Source organism: Myzus persicae, unplaced genomic scaffold (assembly GCF_001856785.1).
Source record: "Myzus persicae strain clone G006 unplaced genomic scaffold, MPER_G0061.0, whole genome shotgun sequence".
NCBI classification, from domain to species: Eukaryota; Metazoa; Arthropoda; class Insecta; order Hemiptera; family Aphididae; genus Myzus; species Myzus persicae.
Window position 1 is genome coordinate 331,337 of NW_019102520.1, and position 27,894 is coordinate 359,230.

A 27,894-nucleotide genomic window follows, 5' to 3' on the forward strand; every position below is an offset into this window, starting at 1 on the left:
CCTAATACCTATAGGCAATAGCTTAAAAAAGTTCAAATATTTTTGAAATGTTACTATGCGGTCTACTACTGTTAATATTATGTCAAATTGAATTTGTTATACTATATCATTAATATCGCATTGGTAATAATATGTACAGTTACTATAACATCATACTATATATGTTTATTATATGACTACATAATATTTTATAAATTTTTTCAATTCATTACAAACATAATTTGATAAAAAAAAAAAAATGTAAAAGCAAGCTATAACTACTATCTATTGACTAAGTACAGCCATGGGAGGTCTCTTCACTCTGTGTTTCCGGTGTCTACTTATATTATTATCAATTAAGCTTATTGTTCTATTGTTCTACTAAAAATTGCCTAGTAAAAAATTTAAAATATTGTAAAAATGTTATCTAGTGGGTTTGTATTAAAAAAAAAATAATTATAAGTAGGTACCTATAGGTTATTTAGGTTTAAAAAAAATATAAAATGCATACAAATGTTGCCTATATTTAAAGTGTTAAGGGTAAATTCTTTTCGCTCGAATGTGTTTTCTGCGTCTTGAAAACGTACAGCACAAAAAACTTGAACACAGCAAAACCATTTTTGTTTGGTTAAAGCTTTAATACTTACACAAAGTAAAGTTACCTATTAATTATTATACAATTTACAGATATAAATGTTTATTTAACTGTGTTTGTAATATTTGTATCGTAGGTTGGTTTTTTTAAACTTTATTAGGGAGTATTGAATATTTTTAATAATTGATCAACGCAAATTACAGCCATGTTGTATGTTTGTAAGACTAAGAATTATATGCTTGAGATGAGCTCTTAAAAATATTTTGATGAAAACTATTAAAGATTTATCAATAGTTTGCTGTTTTTCAAAATTAGTTTGATATGGGTTAGCCCAGGAAATGTTAGCTCATCAAATCTAAGTAAATCTATGTAAAATGTTGGTGAAATTATAGTCACGTCTAATAAGTCACATATAGTGAAGCGATGAAGGTATAGACGACATACTTGTATATTTAATATATGGTATAGATAATATTTATTATTATTATGTTAATAATCGTACATTAATCATATAGATCAGAGATCCTATAATTTCTACACTACATGCTCTGTAGACATGTTAAGGTTAACTATATCTGCAATGGCACCTACCTATAACTTCGTAACCGACAAGGCGACAACGGTACAGTTGGGTGAGGTGCTAATTCAATAAATTCTGTAGCCACTACAAGACTATGTAAAAACGTAACCAACTCTCAAAATATATCTCCTCGGGCCTGCAGATTATACCATGGTTAAGGTATACCATAATATACCAACGCTACCTGTTGTCGGCGCCCCATTTTTCTCCATCCCATGCCAATACGAAAGTAGGAAAATAAATTTGTTTCGAGTTATCCTTCACAAGGAAATATTCTTAATAAGTTATTTTAATTTCATGTACTTTTATCAGATTAAGAATACTGATCGGAGGGAGAAGTTATGAGGTTATTGATTTTACTATAGTATAACGCGCGTGCTTTTACCTGCTAAAGTATTTAGAATTCAATAGGTAGGTCATCGATGGTTTGATTATAAATTTACAGCTTACATGATGCAAGTTTTAAATATTTTTAGTAGCAAAAGAAGAATCATTATATCTTACTATAGTTTCTGAAAATTGGTTGTTCATTATCTATCAGTACAGTATCTATTAGTGTTATATACGTTAATAAAATTATTAAAAACTATATGAGGTAAATTAATAATGTATTTATTTTGTACAGCTAGGGAGAGAACTGATTTTGACAGAAAAACGTCCAAAAGTGCAGTTGATTATTTTAATTAACTGAGTGTTATTTGCTCATGTCAACATGACATACCTTGAGGTCACTTAATTGGTAATATTATGTTATATGAATTAACCTGAATACAGATTATAATATTATTATAGGCTATAGACGAATGGGCTATGGCCTGCGAGTTATGAATATATATATGTAGTATGCACCTTAATTATATTATTATTTATTACCGACAATAATTGTTTTAGTATTGAGTTTAAAATTATTAATTATAATTTGTAGTTGCACCACTGAAGCTAGTATGTACTGTATAGTTTTTTTATCTACTTGAATTTATCCGCTTTGTATATATATATATATAATATGTGCATATAGGTATATAACATATATACATATCATAAATATTACTTTATGTTCTATGTATGTTTTTATAATTAGTTACAGTTGTTGATAAATTAATTACAGTAGTTGTGAATAAAAGTTATGTAATTTCAGTATTAATGGCAAGTTAAACGTACTGTAGTCTGCAAGTCATAGGTAATTTGGTAATTGTAATCCAAGACCGTATATTTAGTAGATATATGTTATTAATGCAGTAAATGTGATATAAATGGCAGGTTGTAATGTATAGGTACAAGGACATTAGAATAGTTTGTTATAAAAATTGTGGAATTAAGGCTATTATAATTAAAATATTCGTTTTTTTTGCAAAATAAAATTTGATCGACATAGTACGTGTATACTATAATATCCTGTATGTCTGTATGTTATCATGATATTACTTATTCAACTGTTATCTACAAAATAATTGGGTACCTTCCTACCTAGTTTGTTAGTTTACTAGGTATATGTTTGTATATTATTATTGTCTATTATAGTAGGTATTAAAAAAATGCGTTATTCATAATGTTAAAATAATTAAATAACGTTCATTAAGAAAAAATATAAATGTAATAGGGTGGCGCGGTATGGTACGGTGTCTGGCTTCAGTCCCGAAACGTGATCTGAGTGCCAGCGCTGGTCGATGTCACTAATTCCCGGATGGTCACCCATCCGGGTTCTTAGTGACAAATCCTTGCCACACATGCACGTGATCCAAACCAACCGTACCCTCCGCGCTACAGTTAAAAACCTACCAAAAATAATCACTCAATGGCCCATTTTACACACAGATTAATTAATAATAAAAAAAAAATAAGACATAAAATAGGTAACTATATTGATTCTCTGTCCATCAATAGTTAACTAATGTGTACATGTAAAATAATATGTGCTGTACCTTATTGCATTGTATTAGGTATTTTTTTTATAAAAATACTGGTACTTTAGAAATATAGTTTGACTTTGATGACTAAAGTTTTAGCCAAATAATTTATAAACTTTAAAAATTATATTCATTAAACGACATAACTGTTACGCTAATAAATAATAATACTAGTTTTTTGACTTTAAAATTCCGCATGTAAATGGACATATAGTATGTTGAAGTCAGAGTTTATCTCAAAAGTTGTAACAGCTGTTATTCATGCTATTTATGTTAAATTCAATTTACCAACATAATACATATAAATATTTATAGGTGTTCAACTAATGGCGCATGCTATATTAGTTAATAATTTGCTATATTCTACTTCAACATTCTTTAATATTTGCATTCATAGCTATGTCTTAAGAATTAAGATAATACAGAGAATTACTATAATTTGTGTTCAACTAATTATTTTAATGTTTCAAATGATAATCATTAGTGAAGTGTATGAATTTCTCTGTTTAAAAGTGAATAGGTGTTAATGCTAAATTATTACTATTATTAATGAGGAAAAATATTGAATACCTCCAACATATGTTTGAACACTAAGCTTATTTGTGAATGATAGAAATATGGAATATTATTTATCTATTTACTTAAACAGTATATTGTATTGCCATATTAATAACCGTAGGGTATTTTTGTTAAAAAACATATTTACACAAAACAACGTTAACATGAACTTGCTAGTCATTATTATTATTAAACAGCTTAAACTGTAGGTGCTAAATATTCTAAAAATCTAAATTGAAACAATATGATTTGGTACAAGGTCCTTAAGAACTTAAAAGTATTAAATGTGTCATGCTTGTTGTTTAGTCATTTTTAAGTTTAAATCGTATTATTATTTATTCAGGTAGGTACTTTACTTATTCTTTAAATTTGGTTGTTGCGGTAACTCAACCTATTCATACCACTCATGTCGGTCAGTTTTAATTTTTTAAAGTAAGACCCTATCTGTTGGTTCTTACCTATTCATTATTATTTATGAATTATATATCATGAAAATTTTAAGTTAAGCCAAAGGGCTATAAATAACATCTACAATTTATTTTTAGTATTTGACACAAGTCTTAGTTCCCAAATGTAGTGAAGAACTTTTTTGATCATTACTTATTAATTATTATATATATATATATCAAATTCGATACAAATATATGTACAAATAAGTATTAACATGAATAACATTACGAGACGCAATTCACCTACCTACCTACGGACTGAGGTGCTTAAGGCAATTTCTAGCAGTTATCTATATATATAAAATAACTTGTCCTGAGTGGCTGATTCGTCATCGCCTAGCCGGAACCGCCGAAGCTATGAATATGAAATTTGGTCAGTAGTTTCATTTTATGATGTACAGATCAACTAAGAAAGGATTTTCCAAAATTATCATTTTAAATATGTCCTAAGACAGAAATTTTGAGATTGACGGTGGAAATTGAAACCTTTTTTTTGTTTATAAAATATGGTATAATTGTATTATCATTTATTAATTTTAATATTAATTAAAAATACAAATAAATTTATCTCACTAGTTAATGTTCATTTTTATCCATTATTAAAACATTTATATTTTTACTTCAGTATAATTAATGTTGATTGTATAAACGTTTTCTTACATTGATTGATTGATTTTTCCATTTTTATTATTTATTGTTTGGGTTATTTCCATAATTTCACACTAACTACTTTTTATGAGAAGTTATTATTTATAACAAATTACATTGTACCTAGTTTCAACACACGGATCATAAGTCAGAACCATTTTTAATTGATAAATATGTTTTATTTAACATATAGGATGTTGGTAGGTACCTACGTATATTTTAATTTTAGTTCTTATTCACAGTCGTTTAATTCCTCATTAAATAATACATATTTAGCTTATATACTAACTGTATAACCTTAACGAATTTTGTTAAGAAAAATACATATAAAATAAAAGAAAGTTGAAAGTTTTAATGAAAAAAATTTGTTCTAGCTTACATATCTACTCGGGAAGATAGGGAACAAATTGTCACGTTTACATGGCCTCGATTAAAGAAACTATATCATAAAACCAAATGTATGTTTATCACTTATACACTTAAAAATACTCGATTGATTTTTATGAAAATCTTAGATATGGTTTTTGTAGATATCAGAAAAGTTTAGACTTTAGAGGATAAGTAGCCTGAACCATGTTAAAAAATAAAAAATATACCATTTTCTCAATTCTATCCACGACTCGCGGTTGTCCATCTTGGTTTGAATTATTTCACAAAGACTAGGTACACTAGACTGAGATACACTCATACCGAGATACACTTATTTAGTGTTTATATTATATGAGATGGGAAGAAACTATAGAAAACAATTTTGGTTGAAGGGGGGGGGGGGTGTTATGACCCTCAAATTCCTTTTGTTTGCGCCACTGCACAGCCACAGAACTTCCAGCAAAAAAACCTTGTTACTAAGTTAACTTGTATAATATATAAAACTTGCCCTGACTGATTCATCATTCTTTAGCTGGAACTGCTAAATTAAGCTATGTGTATGAAATGTTGTCAGTATAGTTTCGATTTTTCGATATACAAACCCACTAAGAAACGATTTTTCCAAATTGTAAAGAGAGTATAAAAATATATAAGTTATTTATTGGTCGGTATTTTTGGAAAAAGGTAAAAAGGACAAAAACATTATACTTGGACAATAATTGCCAAGATCGCCTCCCCTGTCATTCCTCAAACCGCATTTTGCCAGCAACAGGATCTTATGATATACATGAATATATTATGGCCATGTTAGCCTCAAAGGCAATACCGCGAATGTTGTCTAATGAGGTAGATTTCTTTACTTTTGAATATTTTTTAGGTATTATTACCCAGCTATAATTAAATCTGTGTAGTATAATATTATGTAAACGTTAAGTACTTATTTTGGTTTAGTTATCTTTATTCGGATAGTTTATTTATTTTAATAGTTGTAAAATTATTTATTATACAATTTAAAAATAAAAATTTGTTTTTAGCATTATTATTTAAACTTATTAATTAATTTATTAATATGTATATTTAACGAAGTCTATTTACGCCTTGTTGACGTTCAAATAAATTTAGTGTAAATTAAGTTACATAACTGTATTGGTGTTAGGAGTAATGTAAATAAATATCTATCATATGAAATATAATGTAGTATGTAACAAGTTTTAAATACCATTGTTTATAACTTATAATATATTAGATTTGTAAAGCTTATTAATTGTTTTTTTATTTTTAGTTATTCGAGTTGTTGTACGGGATTTGTCTTAGGTTTGTTTCTTGATTTAAATACTTAATTTGTTATCTACTATTGATTTTTGTTCAACTAATTGAATTAATTATTAAATAATTTTTAATTTTTGTAAACAATTATGTGTAGCTAATATCATGACAAAATTGATAGGTATCATCACAGTAATAAAGTATATATCTACATTGTAGTTCTCCGCTTTTTATTGGCTGTCAATCATACAAATATATATTATGTAACACAGACAAAAATCAACCAATCAGAAGTGGAGGAATTACGACATGTGCCAAATTTGAATTAGATGTGCATACTGAAAAAAGCTATTACAACTGTGATGATACCTATCTATTTTTCCATGCCTAATATATAATAAAAAGAGAAACAAAAATGGGCAAAAACCTTAGATTTAAGTCTTGTTTGTTTGTCTTGTTTGTACCATATTACCTATGTTTAACTAAAATTAAAAGTGACACCTAAAGTCTTTAATCCATTTTTTTTATTTCTTAAAAAAAAAATAATTCATATTTTTATAATAGATACTTAGTTATAGTTATAATAAATAAAGTAGTAGAGCCTACCTATTACATTGCAGTAATATTTGTAAAATAAATAAATAATATAATAATTATTATACCGTTAATATAAATTTTATTTAAAATGATCATTTGTATTACCTGCAGCCATTAAGTAATAAAAAGTCTGCGATATTTCAAAAATTGTTGGGTTCTCTAGGTGAGAAGGGTATCCCTCTTAAAAAATAGCACGTAAAGGCTTTATTTCATTTATTCGTATATAGAAGTTTTATGTTATAAACATGCATATATTTACTATTTATAATTTGTACGTTCTATGACTACTATTATCATACATGTTATGTTTATATGATATTGACAATTGTATGCTTACATAAGTAGCTATATATATATGTGTGCTATATATATATATATATATATGCTATGTGTATATATGCTATACATACTTATATAAAATAATGGTATAATAATAATACACTCATACATTTATGAAAAATTAAATACTTACCTGGTAGCTATAACAAAATAATGTATCTTGAATAAAGAAAATGTATAAATGTGTACATATTATTTGATATTAATACAAATTCTAACAATAATTTGACTTTGTGTATAATATAATGTGTGCATACCTACCTATAAATACCTTTGAAAGCAATTCGTCACTATAAAATGTTTGTATTTTCTATTATATATATTAATATATTATGCAAGAAGATGTTTTTATCCTAAAACACTCGTCACTCATTATATTGAAAATGTATTCCCATTTGTGCATCCATTATTTTTTGTTTTTAGACTCTAATTATGTTTGATTTGATTTTATGTTTTTTAATGAATTATAGTAAAAAATTGCTTCAATATTGATCTTTGATAACTTTTCTGGTAGGAAAGTGAATAGAGTTGGTATTTTGGGAGGTTAGAATCAAAAATGTCTAGTACTTTTTTAATAATTGAAGGGGGAATTATTGAAACACGGGAATAATATTACATAAAACCAATTTTTGAAAAATCGGTTCTATTATTTTATTGTAATTGAAAAACAAATACAAAATGTCTATAATATTAGCATTTGATAATCATGGTGACATTTTCAAAACATTTTGACCTTTTTTTAGCTATTTATAGACATTTTACTCTTTCTTTAGTCTTTTTCTATAAAAACTAGTAATAAAAAAATTGCCACTCAGTCAAAAAGCTTGAAAATGTAATACACGGTTCCTCATGGTTTATACGTTTTTAATAAGTACCTACATAATTATCGAGCCTAGAACAAAATAATATATTATTATAATTTTATATATTAACGTATAACAAGGTTTGTTTCTCACATGTGTTCTATATGAAAACTAAGTGAACGCACATCAGATATCGATCATAACTGATTGAGAAGTGATTTTTGTATTCAAACAAAAACAAATTAAACACATTTTTTCGAGGAAATCTAATTTAAAAATGTTTGTATTATACCCTTTTTCTCACTTCATCCGTTAATATATAATATATATACCGTTTCAATATAAACAACATACTTTAATAACTTTATAAATATATATTTTTTAGTGGATAATTTTCAATATGTGATAGATATTTAGAAATATTGTGTTGTTCATTACCTATTGTTATTATAAATAATTATTGTAGTATAATACAGTAGATGCTTTAGCTTTAAAATGATTTGAAAATAATTTCTGACAGATCTACCTATACGTTTAATGGGTAGATAAATAGATTCAGTCTTGTATAAAGATACTTTAGAGAGTACAAATATCCTAACACGATGTTACAGACTTACCGAAAACCTATTACATTTATGTTTAACAAAAAACATTTCAAACGAAACATAAAATATAATATGAACTTGATATATTGAATAATGTAAGAATGAAATAAAAATACAGCTATATTTATAATACCAGTGATTCTTGAGATAATAATTTATGTTTTGTTTCAATACAAATTTAATATTTTGGAATTGGAAAAACAACATATTAACATTTATTCTATTTATTTTCCTACACAATATACGGCCTGAACTGTATGGGGTCAGCTCCTCCACCCATGCCCAACACCTTCATAAGGCTCGGTTCTCTCTCCTTTATTCTCTCCAGATATGTTCGTGTTATTCTCTATTCTATCTCCATATCTTTTTTTAGTATTCATCTTCGTTTCTTTTATTATATACATTAATTTCCATAGTTGCTCACACGGCCTCAGAATCACCTGTCTTCATAACAAAACCGAACCATCTCAACCTATTCTCTATAATTTTGTCAACAGTTGGTGTCACTCCTGCATTAATCCCTAATGAATTAATTTATTATTATATCCTCCATAAGATTATTATTCCCCACATACATCTTAGTATTCTCATCACCGCTGTAATAACCTTCTGTACCTACTGTTTTATTGTTCACTGCCCCAACATTCCGATTCATGCAACATGTGGCCCGGACTCACAACTGCTTTTTGGAATCTACCCTATAATCTCAACAACATCCTCTTGAACTACTTAATAAATGTCTTGTGGAGATGCAAACTTCTGTTTTTTAAACGACGACCCCTACAGTAAATTATTTAGTGGACAATTTTTCTAAACATTTTTACGAATCAAAATTAATATTCGGAGTAGTTTTGAGTTATATAATTTTGTGTACTATGGATGAATTGAAAATTGTAGTAATTAGTATTAACATTTATAATTTGTAAGAATGGTCCAAGAACAATAAACGCACTACATCCAATGTTACATCTATTTTATATTTTTGTAAAATCGTTTTTTAAAAAAAAGGGATGAGTATGCTTTGTGAATCATCCTGTGCAAAACATAAGTGAAATAAATGAATGAAATAATATCATAATACTAAGGTGGTGTATGAATGGACGTAGCTTGATAGACTTCGTGGTGATATGCAGAGATAAATGTATCTCGTCCTGCTCGATTCTTATTCGATCGTCCGTTTAAAGAGAACCGTATAATATTATACATAATATGAATATGGGGAAACTGTTCATATGTCCCCCTCGGGGCACCAATATCATATCTTTTTTCGTGCATAATAGGTACTCGGAACGTTTGTAAAAATTTCGAATTTGTTTTACTATATAGTTTACGAGGGATGGGCGACAGTATACGGACTAGGTACCTAGGCATTAGATATAAAATACCTAGAGGCGCCGCTGATGCAGAAGGCGGTGTACCTACCGGTATATATGATACAATATAATATTATATATACCTATTAAATTATATTATATTGAATCCCGTTCACCACGTCTCAATGATCGTGTTCAATCGTTTGGTATATACGTTTGCTTTACGGTATAATACCTATATAGAGTCCTTACCCGCTTCATAGTTATTGCAGTCCGGCGCATATATAATAATAATATTATGTCTATACACACCTGTTCTACACTCGTTATTCCGATATTGGGTTTGCGTGGATCTACAAAAATAACGCACTTATATGTTATACGGGTGCGTGCCTCCTATATATTATATTATATTATAGTATATTATTATATGTTGTACGTTTTTCTCCGGGCACGTCGTGTACGGAATTTTCGACACAACTCTATTTATTTTTCAATTTTTTTTTCGCCATCAGCCGTAGCCGAACCTATATCAGCTATAAATCGAAACGCAAACACACGAGATTCGGCCCGAGATAAAATACGTGTTTATACCTATCCATACCTATATTATAATGCGAGTAAAATAATAACGTATAGGACCTAAACGTATATTATGATAATAATAATTATTATTGTGCGCACCGAATAGATACCGAAAAACACGGCCGCCACGGTCGTTATTATTACAGAAAACACGAACGTATTATTATTGGGCGTTTGTCGTGTCTCCTCGCGGTTGCGTGTTTCCCGTCGTTTTAAGGACGATATCCTGCGACGTTGGAATATTAATATTATCATAAGTAATAGGTAACCAATACTTAAAAACAAACCAAACGACGCCGTTTGCACACGATGAAACGCTCTCTCGTCCACGATGGAGACTGGAGCGGCGGCGCTCATAGATAATAATATTATATTGCGGTTGGCCGGAGGCGGCGGTGGTGCGTTATACGTGCCTAATAATGTTACGTGTACAATGCGCCATTAATCCGTTTAATATTAAAAAATGCACGAAATATACAACAGTATACAATATTGTTAGGTGTATTGAAAAATAAAAGCAAGAGAGACCAAAATAATATACCACGGATACCGTAAACTACGGTACCTGGTAACGACAATAACAACAACAACAATAATAATAACATCGTTGCCGCGATCTCTGCAGCCCGCGCAACAGCAGAATTCAGCAAGTGCACTCGCACACTCGCGCATACGCACGCAAATAATATAATAACGATGAGGATTGGTGGGTGGGTGGGTTGGATGATCGGTCGGCCGTCTTCGGCACCGGCATCGGCATCGGCGTCGGCGGCGGTTGCGGCTGCGGCGGCGGCGGCGGCGGGGCGGCGGCGGTGGTGGTCGTGGTGGTGGTGGTGGTGGTAGTGGTGGTGGTGTTGTCTGGAATACCCGCCGACGCACGCTAACGCATCCGTCGCCGTCGCGAATGGTTATAGGCTGCAACCGCCGCGTATTGCACACCACCAGTTTGGAACGCGACAGAAACGCATCGCACTGGCGCCCGCCTGCACTTTGACTGCGCCATCATGACGTTCCGCGTGTCGTCTTCCGTCTCGTTGCAGCGGTACCTCGTATTGTCGACCGCGATCTTTGCAACCGCCGCCGCCGCCACTGATGCAGTAGCCGACGCCGCTGATGCAGTAGCCGACGCCGCTGATGCAGTAGCCGACGCCGCTGATGCAGTAGCCGCCGCGTTCGTCGGCGATCCGGTGCGCGACGCGCGTTGTTTCGCCAAGTGTTACCGTCAGATCGCCGCTGAACAGCCCAAAGTACGTACCACCCACACGCACCCACACGCTTGAGCCGGGTTCACAGCTTCGTCACATCGTTCACTACTGACCATCGTCCCGGAGTCGGGTTGAACTCGACCTGTGGAAGCGACGCGACGACAGGCGTAGGCTGTGAACCAGACTTAACGTCCATGTTATTAGTACATTTTATCGCCATTAATTGTATCAATCGTTCTAAAAATTTTAAGTTTAAATATTTAAGTTTGGGCGTACCGACCATCAATGATAACGGCTGACCATGATGCACAAGTAGAGTTTAGATTAAATTACGAAAAACGTAATGTCTCATTATGCGTAGTACGTGCGACACGCGAATAAATACTCGATCGCAATAATCGGCACATACCTGCAGTTGGGTCCCAGATTCTAATTGAGTATACCGATTGGGTACCGCGTGAAAAAGCCTTCTGTACTATTTGGGTCTCCCATTTTTAACACTTTTTTACAGGACTGTGCGTAATAACGTGTAGTTATTGTTGGTAGGTCTACAGTACGGTTAAACAAATTTTTTTCTAATCTACACTATTTTTTATTTATTAATTTTCGTGATTTACAATAGTTCGTTGCCTATTCGTCAATGGTTGTGATAAATTAATAATTGGGTTGAAATTTATAAGATACAGATTTAACGAATTTGTAGCTATTAGTTGCCTTTTTCACAGAACACAATAATATTACGAGACTCGTCAATTGTGTATGGAATGTAGTGAGGTATAATCAGTGCAGTCCATCGAATATTATTTTATCTCCAGAAATGACGTAATCCAAATTATATTCGTACTTTAAGCCGGCATTACACCGGATTAGTCGACCGACAATATGCTGTGTCGTGTTTGGACGTGCTGTCGACATTTTGTAGGCTTATTATATAATATATTATTAACCCAATTCGTACAAAATTTAAAACTAATATTATTTTTGGGCCCAACTCGGATGCAGCCGAAGCTAATGTAGTAATGGCCAATAATATTATAATGGTAAAGCCTTCCGATCGGTAGACAATGTCCGTCGGAAGAAGTGGAGCTGACTGAAAGTTTTTAGCGAAATTTGAAGTCGCAACACTTACGACAAGATTGTACTTCCATCAATCGTCTGACCGAAAATTATGTTTCCGAGTTCCTGAATTAGTGAGGATGAGTGTATAGTAATTCAGTATTGGGTATGATAAGTGATAACGCGATACGTAATTTCGTCGGAATTGTTTCCGAGTACCAAAAATGTAATGGAAATGAGTAAAATGAAAATTTACTTTTCATGAGTAAAATAAAACAAAATATATTTTACATTCACTTTAATATCGCGAAACACATTATTTAGCTACAGGCTCAGAGGTACATACCATATGGGTCGCCGGATACCTTTATTCGACCACGCTAATGTATAATACGGGTATTGGTTAAACATAATAAATAAATATTTAATTTTAACATAATATTATAGTATTATAGGAACTGGTACAAAAATTATCCAACCGAATTATAATCGTTCTTTTATACCAACCGCTTTTGTAGGATCGAGTTTACAACAAAAAAGGTATTTGCGGCCCGAATTACATCTGTCCATCACTATTTAGTTTTCAGTTGTCTGAAACTGAGAACTGTCTACTTGTATGATATCATCGTTTATAATTACGAAAAAAGTAAATTAAATAAATTGTATAACTAACTTTTCTTCAAATACACAGAACTGTTTTCCTATACACATTTCACGTGGGTTGGTGTATTATGTTTGTATACGTATAGGTTAGACTAACTATTTGAAGAGGATGTCTCAACTTCTATATCTTTAAAATGTATTTTGAGTAGTGGCCAATGAGAGTCGTTATTTTTGATATTAGAATGAATTAAAAGGTTCACGCTATTTAATTAGACGTAAATTGAATAATAGCCATTTAGATGGTTGTTCTCTATTTAGGTTTTCGCCGAAGAGATTTAGGGTTTTTTTAACGTGACAATAGAAACTTTTGAGCGACGGGTCTTTGCTGGTTTTAAATAAATAAAATAATAAAAATTTATTGATACCAAAATTATAACAATACTACTAATAAAATATATAATTATTAATTACATTCAATTATAGTTCGCATTTCAAAAGCAAAGATTGTGCTGAAATCAGAGAGTTCATTAAAATACGTAATTTTTTTTAACCAAGCTAATATAAAATATGAATTTAATTATTGATAATGATAACAACATTATTTAAATACATTGGATAATTCTATTAATCGAAGGTGTTGACATGCATGCAATGTAAAACATGCTTTTTAAAACTAGTATAACATTTACATTTTAAAATGTTTAGTTCTAATGACTCAGAAATGTTTATACCTACTTTTGGATACATTTGCTAAAAGTAGTGGAACAGAAAACAGATTTAATATTCGATTTTTTCTTATTCCTAGTGTAATAATTATGGTTTAATTTTAATAAAATACATTTAAAGCAAAATATTTTTTTATAAAAATAAAATTTACATTATTAAAAGACAGGTCAAAATAAAGAAAATTAACTGAGTTAAGTCTTGAGTTATTAAAAGTTATGTTCAGTGGATAAAGGTATGATTTAAAAGCTGTGCCTCAAAGACATTCAATAGTTGATAGATTGATCTAAGAGCTAGCAAATAAGATTATACCTAAATATTTAATTTTAAAAACATTTTCAAGTAAGAGGGAATTACAACTGCAAATCACTAACAAGTTAATAAGTTATAAGTCAAGTTATTTTAAAGTTATTAACTTAACTTACTAGTTCGTTGTTTTAATTAACTTAACTTAAATTTAACTCATTTGTATCTACGTTAACTTAAAATCAACGTATATTATTCGCAATTAAGTTGATTTCGAAAATTCATACTATCCAGTCAAATATTATTTAAATGAGTTAAAAATGTTAACAGAAAAAAAAGATATATTTACGAAGAATTTCGTATGTATTTTTATAGATAAAAACTAATTTGTCGTATTAATTAGGGACTGATTAATAACAATATAGGGGTAACAATGTTATATAATATAGGGGTAACATTAGTAACCCGTATAGAAATATCTATCGATTATAAGACCACCTAACCACGATTCATAATACCTACTCATTAGTTATTAATCATTATTTTATAATATTTAAAGCAATAAATTATTGTATGATTATCACGAATTGTGACATTTCGATCTGTACATTATAATTTTATTACAAAAATAGTAAAAATACCTACCTACCTATACTGGTACATTTATAGTTTATATTATAAGTTTACACTATTGCACTATTATACAAATCTAATAGATATTTCGAATAACCTAGTTGTAAAATACATATGTTATTTATTATGTACCCATTGTACCTATGATATTCACTTCTTATAAGTAGAAATACTTATAGTAGTTGTTATTTTTTGTAATTTTTAAACGTTCAGGTAATTCTTTTTTTTGTATTATTAATATTAAACAATACAGTAAGCAAATGTACACACAAATTTAAATTAATTTAGCGTAAATCAAGCCTTCAGCCCTTCAGGTTTTAAATTACATACATTATTATATATTATATGTATACATCTATATTCATTGGTATATTACTATGTGATTGTCACTTATTTTAATACATTTTCAATGAATTTTTTTAAAATTAGCTTAACTTATTATTTGAAGTTAAGTTAATAGTATTCGTCAACTTAATTTAAACTCAATTGATGTATTTAAAACGTCTATTATCTACTTAACTTTTAATTTAGTCGAAAAAATAATATTCAACTTAACTTAATTCAGTAAAAAATATCACTAACTTGCACAGCCTTGCTTACAAGTATGAATTTTTTCCTAAACAGTTATAGCTATGTGCCGTTACATCTTTAATTTTTAATTTTGACAATTTAAGCACTAAAAATACAACATGTAGCTAATATTATGTAGACAATTATTAAGAAATATGAATAATACATGGTGTATTATAATAGTGTGTTAGTTTTTATTTTATGACTATGTCTTTATTGGTATATATTTTATTGTTATGATGTAAGTGTTTACTGTTTGTATAAGGTAAACAAAAATAAATAAATAATCGTTTTTTATTCTTCAAATATTCTAATTGCTGATCAGTCGATATAAATTGGAAATAACAATAGGGTTTCATTAGCTACTGTATACCTACGCATTAATAAATGAATCAAAGAGCCACAGGAAATATCTACCTAAACTACAAGTCGTATAAAATATAATCTCAATTGGGTAGGCACTAAAAAGGGTATAAAACTGTGTTTTATTTAAACTGACATAACTCGTCAAGTAGCCAGCCGTACTAGCTCTTGTAAGGTTTGATGACAATAATAATTTTTCTGTTCCTAATAGATGAAGTTTAATGAACATAAATAATTTATACACTTTCTGTCGTGCTATCGAATTGGTTTTGTTGTTCACTTACCTGTCATAACGATTTAACATATTATTACGTTCTACAGCTATTATTCGTGCCTCAACATCTGTTTCTGTTAATATAATTGTTTCATTGTAAATATGTAATAAACATAATGATAAGTTTATTATAATATTATGACGTGGTGTCAAACAACATCAAAACTCGAAATCTCGTGTATCAGGCAGTATAGAAGATAGGTACTGTGGTAGGTATAACTACATAATATTATCATTGATTTTGATTTCACGCAGAATTTGACAAGTGAGCGTCGTGAGCAATATTATCTGCAGACTGCACTACTGCAATGCGTACCCTATAAATTAAAAAATAAACTATATTACTATACGTTCTCGTGTTTTCTCTCTCTGATGTCCGATATCTGTATGACTGTATCGCATGGTAAACGTGCAAAAACATTGCAGTGTGATGTGTACGAACATAATAACGCGGAATTTCAGCGGAAAGAACCAGTTTTTTATAAGAACATACAATAGCTCTTAGATTTCGAATCACAAAAGAATTTATTTGGAAATCGGTTCATTAGCATTAAACCACAACGTAAAAGAAACACACACATACTTGTACATCTTTCTGTTTTCGGGTGAAACCTAACCTAACCTAACCTTAGTACTAGTGGTATAAATTCTAATATTTGATTGTTAGGCAGGTACTAGGAAAACCGAAGTACGAATATATATTTTTTTCCAAAGTAAAATAACCTACTATCCTTGTACAAATAACAATAAGTATACATTATATTATAAGTTATACTTCTTTAACACAAAAAAAAATATTTTAACAAAAAATTGTTGTATTTAATTAACTAGCTAACACTATTTTTGAATTTGGTTTAGAAAATACAATTACATTTTTATATTTTCAAAGGAGATTGGTCAGGTCAGATTAAATTATAATTGTGGTCTTTGAGTTGAGTGTGTCCATATTTCTACCGTTCGAGGGCACTCTTCATTTGATCTTTTAGAAAAAATATTTATATAACGATTGGTAAAACCATTATAATATACGAGAGTCTATGCAATGGCATGCACTTTATAAGTTATAACTTATTACTGTTGCAAAATGAAGTGCGGTAACTTCAAATTTAAAAAAAAAAACTTACAATAATATGATGTGCATGTAACTTGTTTTGTAAACGGTTGGTTGTTTTATGGAACCATATGCATTTGTGTTTTAAGTCTAAATATTATATTGATAACATTAAAACATAGATTAATGTAAATAAAGTGATGATGATGATGTATTAAGGTTATTGATAACCATATCATATATTTTCATTGGATCAATTTATCCAATGTAATTGATTATAAATACTGTAGCATGAATATTTTAGTAATATAATTTATATCCTATTTATTATCCATTTATAAATATTTATAATTTATAAAAGTAATACAAGTACTTATAATATAAATACTATATCCGATATAACATGTATTTGATACTGTTGTAAAACCAATTTAAAGGACTGGTATCATAATATAAATATTTTACTAACTGCAAAATTACTCTTAAGAGTTTAATCTCCAAAGTAATTATTGAACAATTCCAAAAATTAAATGAAAAAATGGAGGTGAACACTGAACATGCTTGGTGAATTACTTGTATATAACTATCGGTGTAACAGTTAACCTATACCAAAGATATTCCGAAATAATTGCAGTTTTTGTTTGATTATACCGCTGATAAATCAATGATTTTCCACTATAAATATGATAATATTATTTTAAAATTGTCGAGATTGAGATTTGAATCTATTAGTTACCGAGAATAACAAATTTGTTGTTGCCGTAATTTAAATGATAACTGTTATCTGTGAATCTTTGTACTCGGTGAATGTTTGCGTTGACGGATGATGGTCACATCAATCTAAAAATAGGTACTTAATGCTATTTTATATTAAATAATAGCAAAATTAAAATAATATAGTTATTCATCAGTTCAATTAAGATACTCTGATTGATTCAGTTGACGTTTTACAAGGATTATTATATCTAGAACTTAAAATTGATGTGTTACAATATTAGATTTATTAACAGTATAAAATAATTTTTTCAATAAACAATTTGTGAGGTGTTCTTAGTAAAACATAGATTGATGTAGAAATAAATTATATTATACTTATATAAGTACTATTGTAAGTGGAAATTCAGAATGTCGATTTAAAATATTCTTATGTAGATTGCCATATAATGAAGAAAATGAGAAACCGACGAATAGCCAAAAATCTTAAACGATTCAATATTCTTATTATGATATAGGTATAAAATAATAATGCGGGATGAAAAAAAACCGAAATCGAATTCCCTATTAAAATCTTCAGCAAAAATCGCTGGCTCATGATGAAAAAAAAAACACAAAATTATCCCGTGTATCAATACAATACACAATAATATGTCGTATCGGCACAATATGTTTGTCGTTATAATATATGCATATATGTATAGTATTCGTCGATTTATGATAATATGTATTACTGGATATAATATGCGAATATTATATTATAGAGGTACCCGCAATATAATAATGCTAACCACAACACGTATACGCACACACTTCCACGGTGGTTGTGTTTTCCGTAATTTTTTTTTTTAATATCTTTTAGTAAATAAAATCGATTGATTGTATATTATAGTCTATGCACATTGCACGCGGCATATATTGGTGTTTTTTTATAATATACGAACACTATATATTTGTGTAAATGTTGTCGCGTAGTAAATCGACGGACGGGGGGGGGAAAAAAGTAGAAATAACGACGAAAAAAAATCGCGGTGGCATGTAAAATATGCGTCTGGTGTTATTGGTGTATTAAAGTGTATAAGAATAAATAACGATAAATATATGTATAATGTATATAATATATAGTTTATAGTCTCCGCGATTACAACGACGGGGTTATAAAAAATAAAATAAAAAAAAACGGGACAGGCTTCGCCACAACCGCATTATTCGCCGCCGACGCCCCTGAGTCGTTTTTACGTCGACCATGGTGCCCATTAAAATATTATGTATAAACTTACTATAATATATATATATATATTATATTATTATGCATTTATATAGGTATGTACATGTACCGTAATGACGCTCGCATTATATACAGGGTGATTGATTTTTAGGTTTCAATATGGAGTAAAGATATAAATTATAATATTATAGGCGACACTTGGAAAAAATTGAAATGAAAATAGAAAAAACTGGTGTCGATAAAACGAAATTGCATTGGAATATTGAAATATATAGGTGTGCATATAACATCAATTTTTCTTTTGTCACATCACTATCTGTTTTCTGTTATGAAAGGCAAAAACTATCATTTTGCTTCCTTTAGAATAATATGAAGAGATGCAATTGCACCCTACGCCTGCCATCCGCACCCGAAAGAGAATATTCGGCCCATGGCCGTGAGCACACTGTTTTTGCGGGGGGGGGGGGCTGCCATCATTTTTTTAAGTAGCTCAATATATTTAAACAAAAATAACTTATCGTCACAACTCCCAGTATTTCCATAAAATATTTTTTTTTCTCAGAAAAAATAAAAACCCTATTTGTTCAAAATGATTTACAATTAAAAAAATAACAACTAATAACTCAGGATAACAAAGGATTAACTTGGCTGTGCAGTGGATGTCAATTTGCCGTGACATCTTCAGTGCACACGCCTATGGCCTATTAATAAGTTTATAGGAAACAGAATCTTTCACATCCCCATTGCCAAGTGTTGCCGTCCTCCTGTCTTCAAGATCCAACACTGCACTGATTTTACTGTATTATATAATATCTGATGAATGCATTTTATTCTATTTAATTATTTTTTACGTGATTTCATTTTACGTACCATATATGAACTGGTAAGTATTGCTCGATGAAAGACGACGGATATAGCTTATTAGTGGATAAAATCATTAGAAATCTCAATTACTACCATCTTAGCTAATGACTAGGTCAATAGAACTGGTAATAAATCACTTAAAATGTAAAACAAAAAACTATTGTAGGTATTATTAATGTGTTTCTCTAAATTATTTAGTGTCAAAAAAAAAAAATAAATAATGTAAAAACTATTTATTTTGGAAAACTGTCTTCAAGACACATACTTGAAATATTATTGAAGGTATACATCAAAGTTATCACGTGGGCACACGGGAACACCATTTACACCGTTCTGGATATAATTTCAAAAATATCGACAACTCGTCTTCTTCGAAGCTTGCATCGATTTGTGCCATAAAAATAGTGAATACGTATACACCTATTGCGATACATCGATGTTTTTTAATTTTAAGTAGAAAAAAGTGCGTTATACTTTAAGGTGTACCCAATAAAATCCACCCCGTGTGCGTATTTATTTTAGAGCACAATTATTATAGGTACCTACATTATTACTGCCGTGTCCCGTCTGCAATAAACAAATATGATAAACATCCTAACCTTTACCTAGGTTATAACGACGATATTAACATAACATATTCGGCCGGTTTCGCGACAGGTACGCGCGGTAATCGCGGTTTAAATAATAATCGTTTTTTGTTTTCGTCCGCAGTGTTATAGCGGTTGTCTGAACGAGCGGTGGATTAATAAGCCGGGCGAGTGTCCGGTCGGCGACCTTGACGGCGTCGCCTCGTTGGACCGACCGTGTCTGGAGCAATGCAGTTCCGACGACTTTTGTCACGCCGAGTACAAGTGCTGCCGACACAGCTGTGGCATAACGTGCCAACAGCCCGTCGGTCTAGCCGACCACCGTCCAGGTACGTTTTACCTATCTATTTTTTTATTTTATTGTTACGAGTTTGTACATAATATTTTGTAGAGCATCACACTACCATTTTTTGTTTCCGTTCAAAAAACCGGAAACTGTTTAGCTATAATAATCACTATAAGCAGTCGACTCTCGGTACAACTCGAAAATCTCGAATTTTCCAATCTCAATTTGGTTTCTCGAGAAGTGACTTGAACACTATTCACTATACTTACAATACAGTTATGCAGTTGTAGTTCCTTGCCGTCTGTTAAATAGTCACAGGCGCCCATAATAGGTACAATTTTAGGGAGTGTCAGAATAAAAAATTCTCAAATGTAAGATAATAAGGTTTAATGTTATTTTCACATATAAACGTAAATATTCATGTTATATTTCTAAAGTTACGTATACAATATAGTTAATTAAAAAAACATTTTAATAAGTATGGAAAAAAACATAGTGTATTTGTATACTTATTTCATACCTTAAAATAAATTTAAAAAAATAATTTGTCTTGATAATTAGGTAATATGATGGTAATATATATTGCTCTACAAGTTCATATTTTTTTCCCCGGGAAGGGGCAAGTGCCCTATTTCGCCCCTCCCCAAATGGGACCCATGTCAATAGTTTATCTAAGTACCAAGTGACAATATTAGATTTGTTATTACGGTTCTAAGGAGAAAACAGAAAATATTTAGCGAGTAGCAAAATTCGTCAGACCAATATTAAAGAAAATCTATGGTTTGACGTTACTGTCTTTTGCAAATACTCTTTGTGTAACCTAGGACTATTTGTCAACACGAAAGAGTTCAACTTAAATTGTTGAAGTTTGTCAGCTATGCACTTGAATAATTGATCACCTCCATCATGATTACTGTCCTGTGTTGGCAGTTTGGCTCATCAACACCACTTAGTTTCTTTAGCCGATCGTAGGAACGAAGCTAATTTAACTTAATATATTATAAAATATGTACTTAATGGCAAAATTGATTTTCCTACATCATTATCACAAATTCATTTTAAAAAACCTCCTCCCTTCACAAGTCATCCTGTCCCATTCAAAAGTTTCATTCTTATTATGACAAAAACCAACTTCTATGTCTTTTGCACGTTGAATGCTAATTTTAGACCCTCCTCTCCTTTTACTTAAAATATCAAAGTATTTTCCATATCATTATTAATTATAAATGTTATTTACCACAACTTAGGTACATTGAAATTACACTAATTATTAGTTCATACAATCTGTATGAAGCTTATTGTCATTGAATAAATAGGAAAACACTACAAAGTGGCAGATCACTGAAATTTCCCTCTCTCTATCGGTTTGTAAAAAAACGTGAACCGCCCTGTATACAACATGTGCCGTCCAATTTATCGTAAAATATTAAATCGTTTTTGGCGACGTTACGGTTACGTCGGTTACGTCGTTTCTATTTTTACAGGCTCGTTATGGACACGGTGATCTCGGTTTTGATGTATTTTGCAATGCACACAATATATAATATACCTCTATATTAGCACTTACATGTCGTATGGGTACCTACATTGAAAACAAAAAAAAAACAGCCACTCCTATGACGTTATTGGGTACATAATAATTTATTACTGTATTTTGAGATGGCGGTAAATATAATGAATTTTGTATCGAAAATGACTTTCGGGCGTATTGCACGAACAATTTAACAATGATTTACTACATAATGTTTAAGGACCTATTTTCAAGGACTGGTTCTTATACAAAAAGTATAGGATGTAACGTGCATCGGACTCCCTCCTAATATAGAGAAATATATATTTTTCACTAAATTTATGATCAAACAACATTTTATTTTTACATTTTACCAAACGATCCAGGTTTTTTTTAAACCATAAACTGTTCACCCAATTTTTAAAATTTGAATAAGCTATATTGCAACTTGGTAACTAAAAATTAAATGTATACATCAAATAGATTTTATCGTTTATGTGACTTTATTATATAACGGGTAATTTCCTTTATTAGTACCGGTATTAACGATATTTTAAAACATTGGTCGATAAATATATTAAAATACATGTTGTAAAATATAAAATCAAAAACATGGTTTAAAATTACATTGTAAAAATAATAAGAACGTTATGGCAATAGTTTTCACTTCAAAAAATAAGATTATCGTTGCAATAAAAGCGATTCATATAATATTGCAGTAAGTTATACGTAATAATAAATGTATCAATGGTAGAAAATGTTTTTTTTGTCGTCAATATGACATTGTTATATGATGTACTATTGTTATTATGTGTCACAGCGTCACAACGTAACTAAAAATAAACTTAAATAAAACATCCAAGAGGGTTGAAAATATCAAGGGGACGGGGTTGGCAGCGTTAGTACGCTAGTCATATTATATAACAATATATACGTATATAGGTACAATACGTTTATTAATTACAACGAATAGACCTTTATATATATATTGAACGATACAATTAATCGACTACACTAATGAAACATCGCAAGTCAATGTATTGGCTTTTACGAAGAAAATATTTTTTATGTACTATTTGAAGCGTTGTATAACCTTTTTATTTCACTATCAGAAGTATAGTATTTTTTTAAATATGTGAACGGTATGTCTACTTATATTTTTATCGAAAATTGAATAAGAAGATTAATTTAAAATGGCAATTTATTAGGAATTAGGAGTATCGGATAAAGTCGTGGTTCACTGGGACGCCTTAAATGAATCACCGCTCGCATAATTATACTTCCACCTATATTATGTAATGATAAAATGTTATTGATTAATTTATTATTAAACCCATCGGTAATAATATACGAATTTTAAACAAACGCGAGACAACTGCACACCTACTATATACGAGCATTTGGCATATTATATTATATTAATCGTGCACACTTTCTTTAAAAAACACTTGTGTCGAAGGTGTCGAGTGAATCAAGAAAATACAACGTAGCTGCAGTTGCATTGTGAATGTGCATGGCTCGAAGCCTTTAATTCCAAATAAAAAGATAGACATTATTAAACCTTGGGGTTTGCACATTATAATCACCCATTAAACCCAGGGGTTTGCACATTATAATCACCCATTAAACCTAGGGGTTTGCACATTATAATCACCATCTATTCTTATTACGGCCCTCAGGTCTACCGGACGTGCCAAAAGTCGTCGCTGTGTCCGACTACGGCAAGGGGCTGGCGGTCGAATGGTCCTCGCCGTCTCCGGGCACATCCGCAGGTCACGTGACGTACGTGGTCCAGGAACGGCACCACGTGGGCGCCGCGTACGTACCGGAGCGCATGACCACGTGGGCTATGGTTACCAGGACGGACAGGACACGGGAACAGTTCAGACAGCTGCGCGCGCCAGGACGGTGGTTCCAATTCCGCGTGGCCGCCATCAACGAGAACGGCACCAGCGGTTACTCGCCGCCCTCCGAACAGTTTTTCGTTGAGATCGGACCTCGTAAGTTCAATGGCAGCAATGTCCTACATATTATGATATAACACATATTTTATTAGAGTGATGCCCTACAGTGTTGGGCTCTCAGAAATTTTTTTTTGGTATCTAGTTAGGTAACTATGTAGGATATAAGATATCTGAACTCAAACACTATATCTGGATATAGATTAATAATTAAAAATTAATTTTTATTATTAATTATCCCGCTGCGACATACCTAATCCATTGGGCGTTGATTTTAGTAGGTTTTTAACCGTGGGGGGAGAGTACGGTTAGTTTGGAACACGTGTATGTGTGGCAAAGAGTTTTCACTAAGAACCCCAGTGGCCACCCATCTGAGAACTAGTGGCACTGGCCGGCGCTGGCAGTCAGAGCACATCAATTGTGACTGAAGCCAGACACTGCGCCCCAATTAATTAAATAATTAAATATATTACCAGGATAGAAACGAGATAATTGGCTTAACATATTTTATTCTTAAATAACTAATTTAATAACTTATATTTTTTTTTTAGTTTATTATTTCAGTATATTTACTTAATAGAAAATATCAATTAGTTTACAGTTTAAATTACCAATTATATTATGTAAGAGTGCTAAATAATTTAGATGATCAAGAATCAAGCGAATTTATTTATTTACCTATCTATCGCCGTATACGATTTGTATACCAATTTTGGAATTTATCTAGATAAGACAAATATAAGATGATTTTACCTAGATAACTATCTAATGACTATCTATATAGACTTTGCTAACTACATCTAACTATTGCGCTTGCACAACACTGGTGAGATCGCTGAATAACGGAAACTGCCAGTCGCTGAAATTGTCGTCCTCCATTGAGTGAGTTCAATTTTTAACCGACCAACACTTGCGTTTTTAGACCCCGAGTGCAGTGAGACTATAGTTATTACGCCCATTTTTAACCCCATCCGATAGTTTTGTATTTATAGGTATAACAATAAGCGCGATATTCAACCGTCATCATCGTTTGGTATCAATCGCGATTCTAAAATAATAATTATGTCATCGAGTCGGCTCATTACATAATGGCCGTAATCTGTGTTATAGCCACGGAATGACAATAATATATAATACTGTTATACGTAGGTATATATTTATAAGAGGCACGTGCGCCCACTAAAAAGAAACGGAGAAAAAAATTTACAGTTTTTTCATTTACACGTGCGGTGCGCATTTATATTCGAAATAAATAATTATCGATGCGCGTGTTCTGTAATGATATGTGTACGATATACCGCTATATATATATAATATGTTGTTAATTGTTATAGTGAGTTGCAAGATTGCACTTGGTATATATATTTTGTTTTTTTTTTCCATTCTTTTGTATACCACACATCAAGTATATCAACAAACCACGTCTTTTATGATTAAAATATTTTACTACCCACAAGACGTATGAATTCATTATTATTCGCTACCGATAATGTTATTATCGTTTTTAAATGTATTACATGTACAAATAATATTGTAGATTAAACGTCGTGACATTTTATACAACTTTATAGAGAATTATATAGGTTAATAGGTATGCGCGTAATTCAAATTTCGTGTCTGTCAACAGTTTATTTTAAGTTAAATGTACAACACGTTTGATGAAAATCCGACCGTTCAAATTGTTTATAATATAAGTAGTCGTTTTTTTAGGTTTTGTAATTTCTCTGATGCCGCGGACAAATAATATAGTGACATTTCATAATCTGAACTCTGAAACAGAACAATTTTATAAAAATCAATTAACGTGGTCTTATCCGTGTTGATAAAATAATATAATTGAATATTTGATTGTCCAACGAGTAGTAGAACAATTGTTCGTATTGTTTGATATAGGTACCTGCACATGCATTATATAATATGCGTTTTAATAACCAGGTAAAATATTTTTTTTTTGGTGAAAATGAAAATTGAACTTTCTTACTCATTTTGGAAGAAACGATAGTCGCCCTATAATTTACAGCAAGCGTAGGCAACCCTTAATCAACTTATGTGATAGTATATTTCAGCTTTTCATCGAGTGCTATTTTTAAAATAAATTCTATTAAAAATACAATTTTTTAACATACAATTCTATTAAATGTATTGATACAAAATCTCATGATATAAGGCCCATTGCTCGGTTGCTCTCGTCAAGTAATTTCGAATAAATAATATTATGAGATAAATCATTTTGAAGATTATCTTTAAAACAAAATTTAACAAATATTATACATACAATGTAACGTTTTACGTTTTTGTATCAATTGTTGTATCTCGCACGATAACGAAACGGGTAATATGTACAATGTTATTCACCAAAATGTATTACCGTGTTTGACTTGATTATTAGGTACCTACCTGTGCATTGTCATTGGCATAAGCTTCACACGGGGTAGTCGAGGCAGGCACTTGACTACTCTGCGAACTCTCCTCCCCTAAATATTAAATATTATCTATTGATGATCAATTACCATATTATATGTTCGAAATTAGGCAATTGTTTTCCATGCTGTAAGAGTGAATACGAGCATGTCGTGTGTGTTTGTGTGCTAATGTGTTATGTGCTCATGTATGACTACTCTGCCAGAAGTGTCTGAGCACGGTCTTATGGTTATTGGTATATCGTTGTGACCTGTGTATACCATAATATTCGTGAGTGGCATAACACGATACGTTCAATTCGTTTCGTTGCAGACGTCGATCCACCCGGACCGCCGCAAGACCTGAAAGTGACGTCGTTGAAATGGACCAACAAGGAGTACCAGCAGTGCGTGCTGTCGTGGACCCCACCCGCCGAATCCGTCCTACCCGTGCGCAAGTACAAAGTGTTCATCAGCGTACGCGACGGACCGCACGTTTACCACAAACGGAATGTGGTCCCGGCAGTGAGTTGATATAAAATATTAAAATAGTATTGCGTTGTTGTATAGTATAGGTACACCGTAACGACTTGTCGTGGTACACTTCTAAGGTTTTTACAATACGGTGACTCGGCAAGGTGTGAGGAGGAGGGTCTGGGGGAGGGGGGGGCTGTAGTTCACGCCGAAATTTCAGAAATACTTAAATATGCTTTCAGCGTTCTGTGAACGCAAGGCATCTCATTCCATCGAGGTGAAATCCTGGCTGTGCCAATGGGTTTTGTCATAGGTGCTTTGTATAAGCATATAACTTATGAGTTATAACGCAAAGTTGATACACTGCTTGGTTGGTCGAGCCAATATTATATGTTTGGCGAGTGAGTTTGTAAAAAATGAGTACGTTTCTCGTTCACGGAATTTTGCAAGTATTGTACCTACCTTTGCAGTGAAAGTATCATTAAAACACAACAAAAAACTGTAGGGAGAGCAAAGTTCAGTATCGGTGCCTATCGGTGGCATAGCCATGAAGA

General features: G+C 31.1%; 1 protein-coding gene across 1 annotated transcript in view; it reads left to right on the top strand.

Moving 5' to 3' along the window:
• Positions 1–11,457: 11,457 nt before the first annotated feature.
• Positions 11,458–27,894, top strand: part of LOC111032385 (anosmin-1) — a 24,714-nt gene continuing 8,277 nt past the window's right edge. The window contains exons 1-4 of the mRNA XM_022312685.1: positions 11,458–11,840; positions 20,835–21,039; positions 24,186–24,506; positions 27,201–27,391. Coding sequence (XP_022168377.1) covers positions 11,598–11,840; positions 20,835–21,039; positions 24,186–24,506; positions 27,201–27,391 — 960 coding nt within the window. The 5' untranslated portion in view covers positions 11,458–11,597. The remainder of the gene's footprint in view (positions 11,841–20,834; positions 21,040–24,185; positions 24,507–27,200; positions 27,392–27,894) is intronic.